Genomic DNA, 18,794 nt, shown 5'->3' on the forward strand with positions numbered 1-18,794 from the left:
AAAATGACGCTTATTTTCCCCAAAAAAAAAGGGTAGAGTAGTTTTGAAAAAAGCCACCAATATCACTGCCCTCACCCAATTTTCTCAAAATTTTGGCTAAAAAGACTGACTTGAATGGTTGCAAAATTTGAAAACTGGATTACTCAAAAACAATTCATTGTAAATACACAATTTTTTCACAGTTATTTTTTATTATAATATTTTTAAAATTATTGATATTTTTCACTTGTATCACTTGTTTTGGAAATAATTCCAGAATGAGATTTCAACGAGACTGAAACGTCAAAAGAATACATCCTTAAATGGCGTCCGTCACATGTTACATAAAGGATTTATAAACAATTTTGCAACACACGTGTTTGAAGCATTGTTTTACATCACCTCTTCTTCATTTACTAAGGTAGGCCCGAAAAGGAAAACTTGTTTTAATGAAAAATATCCAATTCAATTATACATCCTTTTACTCTGATATAAATAGTTGAATTGGAGCTGGTACTTTAATATTTTGGCAACACACATTTGTCAAGCATAGCTTTACATCTTGACCTTTTCATTTAAGATGTTCTGGAAAAGAACACTGATTTATGAAGAAATATATTCAAAAGTAAGAAAAATATCAGTCTTTAGTCTTCAGTCTGCAGTAAGAAGGGACTTATGTATGCGATAAACTTGTTGAAGATGAAACTCGTGTCCCCAGAGGTTAAAATGATGATTTCATGATCTATATTGCAAAGTCAATGTTTAGTGTTTATTCAATCACTACAATGTGGACTAAAAGATAATATTAAAAGAATTATCATAGACAACAATGGGACATTTTAATATTATTTTTTTGGGAGGGGAGGGGGTTGGAAAGAAGGAAACTTTTAAACGAAAAATATGTTTATGTTATTTGGTGAAAAAAATTAAAGTGGCGAAAAAATCTGTTGTTTCGGCGAAGGAGATTGTGAAAAAAATAATGCCCCAGGGGAAACCATGGCTAATATTGTCCATTAATAAGTACATTAATTAATTTATTGGTTTACTTGGATTTTATGGTAACTGTATTAATAAATAAATTAAATTAAATTATTGGTATACTTATAGATATGCTGAATCTTATCTTGTATTTAGAGTTTGAATATTGGACCATAAAAGGTAAAGATTTCAAATTTTTCAGGTCTTTGATCACATTCAATCTGTTACAGAAACCTATGCTGTGTGAATATTTAATCACAAACCATATTCAGAGCGGAAACTAGCTTGAATGTAGTGTCCATACTTACCCCAACTGTTCAAGGTGTGACCTCTGTGTTTTTATGGCAACTATATAAGACAGATAGAAATTGTAAATATTCCAAATGATCAGCAAAAGAAAAAAGAAGATAAACAAATAAAACAACATGACGGAAATCATATGTTGACTTTATTGCAGCCTTCAAGTGATTGTTGCTTACCCATTCTTTGTCTTTTGCCAGAAACTTTCTTAAATATTCATATTTCATTGAATAAATTTGGTTCTCAATGCTCTTCAACTTCGAACTTTATTTGGCCTTTTTATTTTTTTTTATTCGAGTGTCATTGATGAGTCTTTTGTAGATGCAACGCTGGGGTATCACCTGCCCAGTAGTCTGCACTTTTGTTCTTACATGAATTATCATTAATATGGTCATATTTATAAATTAATTGTTTACAAAACTTTTGAATTGTTTTAATACTAAGGCTTATCTACCTCAGGAATAGATTACCTTAGCTGTATTGGGCAAAACTTTTTGGAATTTTGGTCCTGAATGCGCTTCAATTCATACTTTATTTGGCCTTTTTATGCCCCATTTACGATAGTTGAGGTCAAGGTAGTTTTTGATGAAGTTGAAGTCCAATCAACTTGAAACTTATTACATATGTTCCCTATGATATCACCTTTCTAATTTAAATGTCAAATTAGAGTTTTTACCCCAATTCCACGTCCATTGAACATAGAAAATGATACTGCGAGTGGGGCATCTGTGTACTTGGGGCACATTCTTGTTTTATTTATTTTTATTTGAGCCTAACTGATGAGTCCTCTGTAGAGGAAACGCTTGTCTGGCATCAATACAAAATTTGATCATGGTATCTATGATGAGTTTATTTTATGCAAAATTGCAGGTAGAGAAGCAAGTTCCTTTCATTGTTAAAAATCCAGTGTTGTGTACTGGTTACATATACATTCAAATGAGTTATGTATTTCATAGTGTAACAAACAATAATCAGTAGCTTTCTTATTTGTAGATTCAGGTTTGTTTAAAAAAATAATGAAGACAGTGTAAGTAAAAGTATGTTTCTTTCAGGTTCATTATTGACAACCCCTTTACTTTGTGACGGAATAAGCATAGACTGTATTGCAGATAAGCGTTTGGATGAGAGACATTTTATCACAAATGTAAAAGATAAAGGTAATTGTTTAAATGATAAAGCAATATTACATATTATGAGTACTTCTTTATCCATAAGATATTTATGAAATGAGAAAACATGGAAAAATTTATAGGTTATACTAACATAAAGCTTTGAAGTCGGGTCCCCATACAGAAAAAAGTATCACTAGGCCAACTGCATTGCTCAACTGAGCTAACAGTTGAGGGCCAGTTGAGGGCTAGCCGGCCATCAGTTGAGCAAACAGTTGAGAGCTACCTGGAATTTTGCCATGCAAATTAGGTAGTCCTCAACTATCAATGCTCAACTTTATGCCAATTAGTCGAAAATATTATAGTTGAGGGCTAGGTGTCCAACAGTTGAGCAATTAGAGTTGAGGGCTACCTGGCCAACAGTTGAGGACCAGGTCATTAAAAGTTGAGGGCTAGGTGGCCAATAGTTAAGGACCAGGTTATTAAAAATTGAGGGCTAGGTCTTTAAAAGTTGAGCAGTATGTGGTTATTGCAAACTGATGACTACACATTGTAGAAAAAATCAATTTAAATTGTGTATTTTTTATAGCCAAAATACTGCTGAAAGATCTCAACTCACAACAGACTACATGAATGCTTTATCCCTGCTTTTTAAAAGTTATCTAGTAAATACGAATAGATCTCTAGTTTTATACCAAATTCATTATATTAAAATATTATTATTTTATTAGTATTAATACTTCTAAAACAAATTGTCATAATAATAAAATAAATATGTCTCCTGTCTTACACATTTTGACAATATATACAATGATATAAATTAATGTACTTACCAAAAGATGTTTCCAGAAATATGTGTTAAAACATCAATCTTCCTTAATCCAAGAGTCATGTCATCAGAAGAATACACTGCACTATTCAATGTCAATACAATTATTTGTAACTTTTTTTACCTACATCCGTTGTAAAATTCACATTTTATTCATGATAGCTAGAAGACATCTTTGCTTGCCATGTGCATGAACAAACCCAGTTCAAATTTTAAATGTTTGAGGTTCTTTAGGGTATTGTGACAGTGTGATCCCTTTGAGATTTGCCCCTTAAAATAACTGTTAATTACCTAAATCTTGAATATTTGATATTTCTTATAATAAAAGAAATACTGTTTGTTTTTTATCTTTATGTCAAAGATTAAGTTAAGTTAAAATGCAGAAAAATGTATAAAAACATGTGCTTCCCTTAATTTTGCCTCAAACTTTGTGTACATTTATAATAATACTTCCGGTCCATTTGCACTATACACAGAGAAAACAGATGGCACTTAACATTTATATCACCAGGTAATATTTCTAATTGCTCAGCTTTTGCTCAACTACAAAAATTTCAAAGTCTGAATGGTCAACTTTTGCTCAACTATATGAAAACCAAAGATCAATTTCTCAACTTTTCCTCAACTTAATGGCCAGCTTCAGTTGAGGGCCAGTTGAGCGACATCTATCAAACATACAGTGCTTGGCCAGGTTTGAGTTGAGTTAAGATGCTCAACACCTAGCCCTCAACTATTTTGCTTAAAACAGCTAGCCCTCAACTGTCTGCCACATGGCCAGTTGATGGCCCTCAACTTTTTTTTCTGTAGGGGTCAGTAAATAAACTGTCATAATATTAACTGGCAAAAGAAATTAAAAATCAATATTGACTTGACTGTCAAAACTGTTTAAGGTAGATGTGGTGTGTAAATTATAATCCATATTTTTTTTTAATAATTTGCCAAAATGTAGTTCATATCATTCTTTTTTTTTTAAATAATAATAAGAAAGGGTTACAGGGATTATTTTCAAGCTACAGGTTGTGCAAAATTGATAGATTTTATATAGATTATGCATGGAGTATGATCTACAAATAGTTTTGTTTGACTAAAATTGTCAATTGACCCCTTAATGAGTTATTGCCCTTTAAAGAAAATGTTTCACAATTTGTTCATCTAGTTTGCATACTTTAGAAAAAATCTTCTCTTGAAACTGCTTAATCAATTTCAGCCAAACTTGGTTTCAGAGTATCTTGTATTAATTCTGTATTTTATTTCCTTGTATGTCAAGAAACATAGCCACTATGGCTAAAATGAAGAATAGGGGTAAAAAAACATTTTTTTGCGTTTGTAGAAATTATGACAGATACAAGAACCTCTAAATGGAATATCTAAGCCACTCATTAATATATATTGAAAATCAAAAATAATCATTGATGAAAGATTCAAGCAAAAAATTACAGATGAGCGATTCAGGCTCTTGTTTATTTTTGCAATAATTTCTTTATGAATATTTATATTATATGATTTGTGTATTCATATGTTTTTTGTAGATATGAATTGTTTACTTTCCAACCTAAATCAGCAAAAGTCGGATGAATTTACATGCCTGGTTTCTTTCTTGCATTTCTTCAAAGACAGACACACCTTGGACTCCAAATCAATACATCAGTTATTAAAACATGCTGTAAGCAATGGACAAAGCTTGATGTGTAGACTGGCTTTGAGCTTTATTGGAGATATTTTAAAATCAGAACCTCTTATTACTCAGATGCTGATTTTAGCACTTGTAAATGATGAAAAAGACTGTGCAAAAGCCATATCTTGGTTTATAGTAAGGGCATTTTACCTTCAGAATAGGTTTGCAATAAAACAATCATTGGTAGAAGACATTTGGCCAGCAATTCGTTGTATGAGTACTAATCGTGCAAGCCGATCCCCTTGTCTTGAAGATGTTGTGATTGTTGTTGAATTAGGTAGTGACAGGCCAAACATTCCTAAAGAATTTTGTCAGATACAGGTAATGTTTTTGACAAAAGGTGATATCTCTAGCTCAGAGAGACTTCTTGCTAACAGTCAATTGAAAAATAGAAATGAATCCTTGTATTTACAAGAATCAATAGTCTCAGGAATAGATGCGGAGAATTTGTTTACTAAACACAGCAAACTTACCTTAATATGCAAATCATATACAACATTTTTCGAAAATGACTCCCAACACAATTATAGACAGGTGCCGTACGTGAAGTTGTTTTGCAGAGCAAAGGGATACATTCCAATAGGGGAAGATCGTTTTCCAAGAGAAGTCTGTGGAATGCCTACAGACATTTTGCAAGGAGCACCCTCTTTAATGGCTAATTTAAAAGTAGGAAGTAAAATAGGTGGAGAAGTCAATAAGATGGGCACTCTTGGTGGTTTTGTCAAAGTTCGAGGCGACACTTGCTTTCTAACATGTTGTCATGTTTTACTAAGTGATGAAGATTTAGCATCTGAGAATATTTCACTTGATGACGATAAATGGATTGAAGTTCAATGCTACTTTCCTGGATCACCAACAGATCATAAGCAAATAAAATCATACAAATGCGGAAGGATACGTGACATTGCTTTTGAGGTAGACAACGCAAATGAAACAAGTATTGATGCTGCGCTAGTCACATTAAATGACGGAATTCAAATTCATGAGAAGGATTACTTGGAAAATGGTCATGGACAGTCATATCCTTGTAGTGTACTTGGTAAGTAAATGGTAGCAAAATACGTCTATTTCTTTTTAAATGGAACGATTTATTTTTTGAGCCAGCCAATGGTTTAAAAACAAGTCCTGTGTTTTTCATTAACCAGAGATTCAAGTGATCCCTCATAATGCTTAACAGATGATAAAATCTGATATTCCTGATAGGGCCCTTTTATAAAGTGTTGGTTGAGGTCTGAAATCGACATTAAGACTCTTGTTATTGAGTTTAAAAAAAAACAAAAAAACTTGATAATGGTAAGTATGTATTTGTTTTTATACGACCGCAAAAATTCTAAAATTTTTGGTCGTATATTGGTATCACGTTGACGTCGTCGTCGTCGTCCGAATACTTATAGTTTTCGCACTCTAACTTTAGTAAAAGTGAATAGAAATCTATGAAATTTTAATACAAGGTTTATGACCACAAAAGGAAGGTTGGGATCGATTTTGGGAGTTTTGGTCCCAACATTTTAGGAATTATGAGCCAAAAAGGGCCCAAATAAGCATTTTCTTGGTTTTTGCACTAGAACTTTAGTTTAAGTAAATAGAAATCTATGAAATTTTGACACAAGGTTAATGACCACAAAAGGAAGGTTGGGATTGATTTTGGGAGTTTTGGTTCCAACAGTTTAGGAATAAGGGGCCAAAAAAGGGCCCAAATAAGCATTATTCTTGGTTTTCGCACCATAACTTTAGTATAAGTAAAAAGAAATCTATGAAATTTAAACACAAGGTTTATGACCATAAAAGGAAGGTTGGGTTTGATTTTCGGAGTTTTGGTCCCAACAGTTTAGGAAAAAGGGGCCCAAAGGGTCCAAAATTGAACTTTGTTTGATTTCATCAAAAATTGAATAATTGGGGTTCTTTGATATGCCGAATCTAACTGTGTATGTAGATTCTTAATTTTTGGTACCGTATTCAAATTGGTGTACATTAAGGTCCAAAGGGTCCAAAATTAAATTTAGTTTGATTTTAACAAAAATTGAATCCTTGGGGTTCTTTGATATGATGAATCTAAAAATGTACTTAGATTTTTGATTATTAGCCCAGTTTTCAAGTTGGTCCAAATCGGGGTCCAAAATTAAACTTTGTTTGATTTCATCAAATTTTGAATAATTGGGGTTCGTTCTATGATATGCCAAATCTAACTGTGTATGTAGATTAACAATTTTTGGTCCCGTTTTCAAATTGGTGTACATTAAGGGGGTTCGCGGGTCTAAATCATTTATATAGGATTTCTCTATATTTTTCTATAAATGAACTTTATCTTATAGTTAATAGAAAAATAAAATAAAAAAGTGTGGTCACCGTTCATTTGCGCCCACAACCTGCCTTCGAAAGAAGCATACATTTTTGTAAAGGTATATTTTTCTGTTGAAGTAGTAGGAGAAATAAAGGTAATTTATCGAAAAAAAAGAAAGAAATTTATTACAGAAATCGCTCAAATTTTACATTAATTTAGTTTAAGTACAGCACATATGGAAATTATATTAAAAAATATAGGTTACCGATGAGTTAAAAAAAGATATTTCAAATCTAAAGCAAAAGGGAGATAATTTGGAACTTTTTTTTTGTCGTATATTGGTATCACGTTAGCGTCATCGTCTGCGTCGTCGTCGTCGTCATCCGAATACTTTTAGTTTTCGCACTCTAACTTTAGTAAAAGTGGATAGAAATCTATGAAATTTTAACACAAGGTTGATGACCACAAAAGGAAGCTTGAGATTGATTTTGGGAGTTTAAGTTTAAACAGTTTAGGAATTAGGAGCCAAAAAGGGCCCAAATAAGCATTTTCTTGGTTTTCGCACTATAACTTTAGTTTAAGTAAATAGAAATCTATGAAATTTTGACACAAGGTTTATGACCACAAAAGAAAGGTTGGATTGATTTTGGGAGTTTTATTTCAAACAGTTAAGGAATAAGGGGCCAAAAAGGGGCCCCAAGTAAGCATTATTCTTGGTTTTCGCACCATAACTTTAGTATAAGTAAATAGAAATCTATAAAATTTATACACAAGGTTCATGACCCCTTAAGGAAGGTTGGGTTTGGTTTTTGGAGTTTTGGTCCCAACAGTTTAGGAATAAGTTGGTCCAAAGGGTCCAAAATTGAACTTTGTTTGATTTCATCAAAAATTGAATAATTGTGGTTCTTTGATATGCCAAATCTAACTGTGTATGTAGATTCTTAATTTTTAGTCCCATTTTCAAATTGGTCTACATTAAAGTCCAAAGGGTCCAAAATTAAACTAAGTTTGATTTTAACAAAAATTGAATTCTTGGGCTTTTTTGATATGCTGAATCTAAACATGTACTTAGATTTTTGATTATGGGCCCAGTTTTCAAGTTGGTTCAAATCAGGATCCAAAATTATTATGTTAAGTATTGTGCAATAGCAAGAAATTTTCAATTGCACAGTATTCAGCAATAGCAAGAAATCTTCAATTGCACAGTATTGTGCAATACCAAGACATTTTCAATTGCTCAGTATTGCGCAATAGCAAGAAATCTTCAATTGCACAGTATTGTGCAATAGCAAATATTTTCAATTGCACAATATTGTGCAATAGCAAGAAATTTTCAATTGATTGGAGTTATCTTTCTTTGTCCAGTATAGTAGTTGAATCAACTTAAATCATTGTTTTATACAATATACAATGTATATTCACTTTTACTACCAACTGATAAATTAAAACAATCTTTACCATTCAGTGATAACAAGCACCTTTTGTTACATTTTATATTTTATGATGTACATTTTGTATTTAAATGAGTAGTTCTTGTTGCATACTCCATTAGAAATTTGAATTGAGATCAGTTTTGGAAAAAAGGAAAAGGGGATGTGAAAACAAATGGGGGGGGGGGGGTTAAATTTTTCTCATTTCAGATTTCATAAATAAAAAGAAAATTTCTTCAAACATTTTTTTGAGAGGATTAATATTCAACAGCATAGCTATAGTGAATTTCTCAAAGGCAAAAAAAAATTTTAAGTTCATTAGACCACATTCATTCTGTGTCCGAAACCTATGCTGTGTCAACTATTTAATCACAATCCAAATTTAGAGCTGAATCCAGCTTGAATGTTGTGTCCATACTTGCACCAACCGTTCAGGGTTCAACCTCTACGGTCGTATAAAGCTGCGCCTTGTGGAGCATCTGGTTGTACCATATAATAAGTAACAACTACAAAAGGTAACAAATAAAATTTGAAATGAAAAACAAATGTTTACTTTTTTTCTGAAATTTTTATACCCTCGAGCCTCCGTAAGGTCCAAAGGGTCCAATATTAAGCTTAGTTTGATTTTAACAAAAATTGAATCCTTGGGGTTCTTTGATATGCTGAATCTAAAAATGTACTTAGATTTTTTATTATTGGCCCAGTTTTCAAGTTGGTCTAATTCAGGGTCCAAAATTAAACTTTGTTTGATTTCATCAAAAATTGAATAATTGGTCCTCTTTGATATGCCAAATCTAACTGTGTATGTAGATTCTTAATTTTTGGTCCCATTTGCAAATTGGAGATCTACAATAAAGTCTAAAGGGTCCAAAATTAAACTAAGTTTGATTTTAACAAAAATTGAATTCTTGGGCTTTTTTGATATGCTGAATCTAAACATGTACTTAGATTTTTGATTATGGGCCCAGTTTTCAAGTTGGTCCAAATCAGGATCCAAAATTATTATATTAAGTATTGTGCAATAGTAAGAAATTTTCAATTGCACAGTATTCAGCAATAGCAAGAAATCTTCAATTGCACAGTATTGTGCAATAGCAAGTATTTTCAATTGCACAGTATTGCTCAATAGCAAGAAATATCTAATTGCACAATATTGTGCAATAGCAAGAAATTTCAATTGGAGTTATCTTTTTTTGTCCAGAATAGTAGTTGAATCAACTTAAATCATTGTTTTATACAATATACAATGTATATATTAACTTTTACTACCAACTGATAAATTAAAACAATCTTTACCATTCAGTGATAAAAAGCACTTTTTTTTACATTTTAATATTTTATTATGTATTTAAATGAATAGTTATTGTTGCCAACTCCATAAGAAATTAGAATTGAGATCGGTTTTGGAATAAAGGAAAGGGGGATGCGAAAAAAAATTGGGGGGGATGGGGTGGGGTTCAATTTTTTCTCATTTCAGATTTCATAAATAAAAAGAAAATTTCTTCAAACATTTTTTTGAGAGGATATATAATCAACAGCATAGTGAATTGCTCAAAGGCAAAACAAAAATTTTAAGTTCATTAGACCACATTCATTCTGTGTCAGAAACTTATGCTGTGTCAACTATTTAATCACAATCCAAATTTAGAGCTGAATCCAGCTTGCATGTTGTGTCCATACTTGCCCCAACCGTTCAGGGTTCAACCTCTGCGGTCGTATAAAGCTGCGCCCTGCAGAGCATCTGGGTCAGGATCCCTAATAGACCTTGAGATGAGGAACTCAGATGACGTAATTAAAAAAAAATATTAGTCCGCCATACAATTGTGGATGCTGTGATTTTAAAAATGGACATAAATGAACAATAAGAACTGTTTTATAGAGCTGATGTGATGAGAAAAGAAAGATGTAGATTTGACCTGAAATAAATTATTAGAAAGGACAATTTTTTTATTGAATTTTATGATCAGAATTTTGGGATTATTTCATGAGGAGAGTGACATTTTTCATCATCTTCCGGGGTCCAGCAATTTGCGAAAAAAGTAATCTCACTTGCCACCCCGAAAATTTAACCAGACATGTATAAATGTATCAGCTTCGATATGAGCCATCATACATGTTCAAGTAAACGATATGGACTGAGCAACGGAGGAAAACGTTACCATTACGGCCTATGGAGAATTAATTGTAAATGTATACCCAAATTAGAAGCTTAATTCCAGAAGTTTTCAGGCTGATTTGTGGATGATTTCACCTTGTACACCACCGAAAATGATGGTTAGTAGTTTTTTATTTATACCTAGTTATTATAAATGGTTTAAGATAAATATTATCAGGGCCGTAACTACATTGAGGCAAATGAGGCAAATGCCTCATGCTGGAAATTTCAAAAAAAAAAAAAGATTGTCTTTATCAAGGATTTGTATACAAATCCTTGTCTTTATATCAAATTGTTTTCACGGAAAGTGTCTTGTAAGAAGCAAGTTCTCTTCACTCCCTGATGTCGCCCCTGCATTTTTGTTCGTGATCTATGTTTCTATTTTACTTTTGGTTTTCGGAGTTGATGGTCTATTGTTTGTACTTCTGTGTCTCGAGTTTGTCTTTTGTTCTTTTATTGACTTGTCCTACTTTATGACTATAGTCTGAGTGTTGATTTTCATTTGTAAACGTGTGCAATGTTGCATGTCCACCGATGTCCAGATATTGTGCGGGAAAATATTTTAAGAATATGCTCTCGTTTTTTATATAGATTAGACCGTTGGTTTTCCCGTTTGAATGGTTTTACAATAGTAATTTTGGGGCCCTTTATAGCTTTTTGTTCGGTGTGAGCCAAGCCTCCGTGTTGAAGGACATACATTGACTTAAAATGGTTTACTTTTATAAATTGTTATTTGGATGGAGAGTTGTCTCATTGGCACTCACACCACATCTTCCTATATCTATCAACGATGCTATACTGGACACAGAAAAAATTGTCGTTTCTGCATGGATAATTGAACTTGATATCAAAGAATACAAATATTTTTTGGTCTTTTTTCCCCGCTGATTAAGATATTCAATTTTCTATATCACTTTTGTGCATGTCTCACCTAGTTTCGAGTGATTTAAACGACTCAGAGAAAATACCGGAAATTTTTCTTAGTATGGATTGTAAAAATCGGGTATTTTCTCTGAGTCGTTTAAATCACTCGAAACTAGCTATATATAGGTGAGACATGCACAGAAGTGATAGATATGTATCATAAATATAGAAAATTTACTATTTTAATCAACAACAACAACAAAAATATATGTATCATATACCCAAGCTCCTGTGGATAAAACTACAGAGCTGACATGGTTTAAATTAAAGAAAGACCACCAATTTCCCGGTATCAAATCATTTGAAAAAAAACAATGTATTGCCATATGACCTTTAACATTGAAGGGTTAAACTTGCATCAAGTTGTGTTTGGACAGAAAATAAAGGAATATGGAGTAAACGTGCACGGGACCTAATCGCACACAAAGTCAATGCATAGAAAAAATACAAATGATCAATGGTCAAAGTTTTTATTCCTGTTCTTCATCTTGATAGTTGCTGGAGGGTCTTGGACTTCAATAATCATTAATACCGTAAAAGAAGGTCAAGATGGTCCCTATAGTGTCGACTTAAGCAGTACTAGTACTTAAAGTATAATACTGCACTGTCACTATATTTAAATCTAGTCATAAAAAAATCACCAAAGTCAGCACAATACAAGACAAGAGCAAACAGACAGACCTGGTATTAATGATTATGAGAAATACGACTTTTACTTTATCCTATATATCGGTCTTTTAATGTTGCCCCTTAAACCTAAAAGTCTTAAATTACAATAAATCTATGTTTTTGCTTTGAGACCAGAAAATTGTCGAAAAAATAGCTGAAGATTATTTGCGTTTTAATGTAAGAAAGAGTCCGTGGAACGCTCAGAATGCATGATATTGCGTTATTTTTCTCAGAGCTTCTGGGAGCTTTGAGCGTATCCCGACCCCTCGCCAAATTTTTTTCGCCTTGCTACGCTCGGCGAATATGTTTTGCCTCACTATTAAAAGAGGCTAGTTACGGCCCTGATTATTGATAAAGATCAGCAAAAACTCAATGAAACTTTGCTTTTAAAATGCATTACTGGCACGGGGCTGAACACTTTTTTTAGGCACAATCATCACTTTGTTTACTTCCGAGAGATCCGAAAGGAATTTGTTTACTATATTGAAAAAGGCAAGAAACAACTTTTAAATATTATTAAATTGTAAGTAAACATAACACAATATAGTCTTTGTTATGTAATTATCACTTCGGTCTACAGGAATACCTGATAATCAAGGGAGATAACACACTTCATACGAGTAAAGTGAGATACATCATCGCATGTGCTTTTATCCAATGATTTGACCCCTGGTCAGTAGATATCATATGCAAAAAAACAGAAAAAACATGTACATGTTTTAAGAAAATCATGAACTAATATTTTTAATGCGCTTGAGCAAAACAATAGATATTGTCATTTCTCAGTGAAAAAGGGGGAGGGTCAAACCTTTTTGAAAACAATATTTCTGCACCTATTCAACTATTAAGCTAGTTAGCTACTACCCATTGCTTCTAAAATAAAAGGTTTAAATGAAGGTGACTAAGCCACAAGGGAGAAGCATTTGTCTTTCTTTGTGATTAAACTTTCAAGAATTAGATTTTTCTCTCTCAATAGTACTTATGTATTTAAATCAAATGATAACACAGCCTGAGTAATTTTTTTGTCTTATTTCAGTTCCACACATATCATTACTTTTTAACCTGAGATGGCAAACTAGAGGTTTTAAAAAGTCCTGAATAACTGGTAAGCATTTTGCTTTATTAGGCAAGCTCTAAATTGTTTATTTATGGTATTTATGCAATTGAAATTACAGTCGGTATGTTAAAAATATGCAAATATGAAAACTGTTGCTATGGTCTTGGTATTAAATGAAAAGGCTTAGTTACAGATCGTTTCGACTCAATATTTCGAGTTAAATCTTGCGGCAACTGTTTCTCACGTAACACTGCAAACTATATTTAGCTCTATTTTGATCTGTCGTTATTTAATGACGCCATAATACATGTGATGTCACAATGTTTCCTTTAAAACCTCATGTGGATTTCTCACTAATAAAAGGTTTTCACTGAAATACATGTTAAAAACATTTTTTCTCAAATAGAATTATGTGAAAGGACAAGTTTTGAAAATTTGCACTATATTGCACTCTAATTATATGATAAAGATGACTTTCCAAGTAGTTAAGAGTGCTTTCCACAGTTTTAAATACCAGATTTCCACTAGTAAGAATAATTATTTTGGTGTTGGTTTTTTTTATAAAATCTTCATTTTTGCATAATTTCTCTGTCAAAATGCACTTTAAGGCACAAGAAAATTTTATAGAATGCTTTAACAGGGTCTGTGTATTGTAATTAAAGGTTATAATCAGAAGTTTTGTCCTTGTTTTGACTAGTGAAGGTATTCTGGAAGAAATTAATTATACAAACACATTGTATTCAAAATAAATGAATATAGCGACGAAAGTGTCATTGCCTTATAGTGCTAAAACAACTTTATTTTGTTTCAGAAATGGACAAAAATACACAGATTTATTCAGAATGTTATACCGATGAAGATCACATAAAAATATTTGGAAAAATCAGAAGTATGAATTTCAATATGGGTCAGGATCCCTAATAGACCTTGAGATGAGGAACTCAGATGACGTAATTAAAAAAAATATTAGTCCGCCATACAATTGTGGATGCTGTGATTTTAAAAATGGACATAAATGAACAATAAGAACTGTTTTATAGAGCTGGTGTGATGAGAAAAGAAAGATGTAGATTTGACCTGAAATAAATTATTAGAAAGGACAATTTTTTTATTGAATTTTATGATCAGAATTTTGGGATTATTTCATGAGGAGACTGACATTTTTCACCATCTTCCGGGGTCCATCAATTTGCGAAAAAAGTAATCTCACTTGCCACCCCGAAAATTTAACCAGACATGTATAAATGTATCAGCTTCGATATGAGCCATCATACATGTTCAAGTAAACGATATGGACTGAGCAACGGAGGAAAACGTTACCATTACGGCCTATGGAGAATTAATTGTAAATGTATACCCAAATGGTTAAAGTTTATAACATAGGACAGGGTTCTGTCTGTACAGTCATCAATGTTATATAACTCACTTGATTTAAGAAAGTCAAAATCCTCTGAAACACTTAAATCTAGAAAAGTCATTACGAAAAGATGTAATGTTCTTAAAGAATGTTGATGATAAATCCATAATTTTTGTTTTAAATTAGTTTAAATCCTTATTAATCCTTAATTAGTCGGAGCTTGCAGAAACGCATCTTATCACTTCAACTGCTAGGTATATAGCTCGTAAGAAACTGATGTGATTGGATGACATCTTATAGGAGTTATTTCCATTTGCAAATTTAACATAGGTGAAATGTTGAATAAATTCATACATTACAAGTCATAGAGGCCTAATTTTGACATGAAGTCCTTGGTCCATTTGGAGAAAATTGAGGTCAAGGTCATGTTCTAAATTTTGAATTATACTTGTTATTTTTATTCAAAAGAAACAGAAACAGATAATGATATGATGTGTTTGCCAAATAACTGTTTACAAAAGGGTGCAACTTCAACCCATTAAGTCAAAGTGTTTTGGTCAACCCTTATAGGAGTTTTCTCCCCTTATGTATTTGAAATCAGAACTCCACAACTATACAAGTGATTGACCTGGGTTCCTTCGATTTAAGATCAATGACCTTGAAATTGAGGTCATGGTCAAAGATCAATTTGGCATTCTAGATTGTGACCTTTGCTAAAAATTCATACTGATTCCTTATAAAACAATAAAGTCTTCTGCATATTGTTGTAGACCTTTTTTTTTTTTATATCAGTTTGATTTAACAAATTAGATCAACCAGGAGTGACATTTTCCAATACTGTTTTTTTAAATTTCATTCTTATTATCGAGGTGGAAAGACCTTCAATTGTTCTCTGAAGAATTGGTTTTTAATTTATTTATTTTTTCCTCTTCCGCCTAATTTTATTCTTGCACTGTATTTTTGTTTCAAAAGATGTTGCTTAGTTTTTTTGTATATGATATCATACAGTCTATACCCTTTTGAAACTGACCTTGTTTAACCTAACACTTTTCTTTGTAAGAGTAATCTCCCCAAACACTGTTTTTCTTCTTATGAGATCTCCTCTGCAACCGTAAAAGAAAGCGAAAAATTTATTTTTCCAAATTGCTCCATCTATCCTCAAAATGTTAGGTTTTATTTGACCTAAGCTTCAGGAAGACTCCATATGAGAGTTTTTTCCCCTTTTGTATTTGAAAAAGTGAAATGTATTTGTAACTGGGAAACCATAAGTGATAGAGGCCTAAGGTCTTTTGATTTGAGATCCTTGGTCCAAAAAAATTAAAATGAGGACAAGGTCAAAGGTCAAGGTCATGTTCAAATTTTTGATTTTTGCTTATCACTAATTTTCGGAAATCTTATGAGATAACGACAAAATATATTTTTTACATAATTATTAGTTGCAACATGTCGTAACACGTAAATTTGAGTTGAACGGGTACAGAGACATTTAATGAGCGTTTTCTCCCCTATTATATTCAAAATTACACGTATGGTGAAATAACTTATTCATCATATATAACTGAGACCTAGGGTCTTTTGATTTGAGGCCCTTGTTTCATGACCTTGAAATTAGGGTCAAGGTCAAAGGTTGATACGACGTTCTATATTTTAACCTTTGCTTTTACCTCATATATATACATGATAAAGCCATGGGACATTTTGCATTATGTTGCAAGCCATTTGACCTTGTAAAAGCCAAACGGAAGTGACCTTTTGTAAACCGGAAGTAGCTATATTTTGTACTAAAATAATGTTAAAGTATAAAGAACTATATGTTTTTTGAATCAGTATCAAGTAAACTATCAAACAATACCGGAAGTGACATATTTCAAACCGGAAGTTAAATATTATCTCCCTTATTTATATATTTTTTTTTATAGAAACCATATATACATTAAGCTGTCATTTGACGCTAGAATTGATATTATAACCAAATTTTAATATTTTTCATATCAAAATAGATCCTTACTGGTGGAATTTAAACACAAGGTTTATGACCATAAAAGGGAGGTTGGGATTGATTTCGGAAGATTTGGTCCCAACAGTTTAGGAATTAGGGACCAAAAAGGACCCAAATAAGCATTTTCTTGGTTTTCGCACTATAACTTTAGTATAAGTAAATAGAAATCTATGAAATTTAAACACAAGGTTTATTACCATAAAAGGAAGGTTGGGATTGATTTTGGGAGTTTTGGTCCTAACAGTTTAGGAAAAAGGGCCCAAAGGGTCCAAAATTAAACTTTTTGTTTTGATTTCATCAAAAATTGAATAATTTTGGTTCTTTGATATACCAAATCTAACTGTTTATGTAGGTTCTTAATTTTTGGTCCGTTTTCAAATTGGTCTACATTAAGGTCCAAAGGGTCCAAAATTAAACTTTAGTTTGATTTTAACAAAAATCGAATTCTTGGGCTTTTTTGATATGCTGAATCTAAACATGTACTTAGATTTTTGATTATGGGCCCAGTTTTCAAGTTGGTCCAAATCAGGATCCAAAATTATTATGTTAAGTATTGTACAATAGTAAGAAATTTTCAATTGCACGGTATTCAGCAATAGCAAGAAATCTTCAATTGCACAGTATTGTGCAATAGCAAGAAATTTTCAATTGCACAGTATTGCGCAATAGCAAGAAATCTTCAATTGCACAGTATTGTGCAATAGCAAGTATTTTTAATTGCACAGTATTGCGCAATAGCAAGAAATATCTAATTGCACAATATTGTGCAATAGCAAGTATTTCAATTGGAGTTATCTTTCTTTGTCCAGAAAAGTCGTTAAATCAACTTAAGGTGGTACCTAACACTACAGGGAGATAACTCTGTAAAATCAGCCAAACGTTTTAATAACGTTGTGTTGTAAAGGGAATATTAAGCTTCTCAATGATCAAAATTGGTGTTTGTCAATCTGCTATATAACCAGTGTAATTTTTCTGACAAAACGGTTGGTTCAAAATTTTTTAAATTTTTATATTTTTGTTAAAGTGTCAAAGTAAATGCTTCGACAAAATTTTGTAAAAATTAAACGAGCCAAATTAATTTTAGGGAAAGTGTTGCGTACCACCTTAAATCATTGTTTTATACAATATACAATGTATATTCACTTTTACTACCAACTGATAAATTAAAACAATCTTTACCATTCAGTGATAACAAGCACTTTTTTTACATTTTAATATTTTATGATGTATTTAAATGAGTAGTTATTGTTGCCAACTCCATAAGAAATTTGAATTGAGATCGGTTTTTGAATAAAGGAAAGGGGGATGTGAGAAAAAAATTGGGAGGGGGGGGGGGGTTAAATTTTTCTCATTTCAGATTTCATAAATAAAAAGAAAATTTCTTCAAACATTTTTTTGAGAGGATTAATATTCAACAGCATAGTGAATTTCTCAAAGGCAAAACAAAAATTTTAAGTTCATTAGACCACATTCATTCTGTGTCAGAAACTTATGCTATGTCAACTATTTAATCACAATCCAAATTTAGAGCTGAATCCAGCTTGAATGTTGTGTCCATACTTGCCCCAACCGTTCAGGGTTCAACCTCTGCGGTCGTATAAAGCTGCGCCCTTCGGAGCATCTGGTTAGATTCATTAAGTAGGTGAGACACTTGGTTCCGCGGAACCCTTACAAGTTTTAGAAATTATACTTCTTGTTTAGTGTGCATACTTTCTATGAATGCTGAAGAAGTTCAATCTTTAGTTTGCTATGTAGAGTCATTTTGATTTCTTTGCCGTTTCTTTTATCTTTCTTTTCAGTTCCTCTTTGACTAAAGATTATTTGAATGTCCCCTCAGTATCTTCCGCTTCTTTTTGGGCCAGTTTGGAAGAAGTTCAAAACCGGCTTATAGGATGGTAATGTTTACGAGCAGTTAGGGAAATGGGTATCTAATTTGTGCAATCCACTCCTAAAGTTTTCTATGCAGATCCCTGAAACTTCGACGGAAGATCGCATATTTGTTGAAATTGTGCAACTCTTATCATGGAATTGTTTGAGATTTTTTTTCCACAT

The 18,794-nt window shown here is 32.2% G+C and overlaps 1 protein-coding gene across 1 annotated transcript in view; it reads left to right on the top strand.

The window, feature by feature from the left end:
- The window catches only part of LOC143063191 (uncharacterized), a 104,983-nt gene that overhangs the window by 73,424 nt on the left and 12,765 nt on the right, over positions 1–18,794 (top strand). Inside the window, exons 6-7 of the mRNA XM_076235178.1 lie at positions 2,310–2,414; positions 4,725–5,909. Of these exons, the coding sequence (XP_076091293.1) occupies positions 2,310–2,414; positions 4,725–5,909 (1,290 nt within the window). The remainder of the gene's footprint in view (positions 1–2,309; positions 2,415–4,724; positions 5,910–18,794) is intronic.

Source organism: Mytilus galloprovincialis, chromosome 2 (genome assembly GCF_965363235.1).
Source record: "Mytilus galloprovincialis chromosome 2, xbMytGall1.hap1.1, whole genome shotgun sequence".
Taxonomy (NCBI): Eukaryota; Metazoa; Mollusca; class Bivalvia; order Mytilida; family Mytilidae; genus Mytilus; species Mytilus galloprovincialis.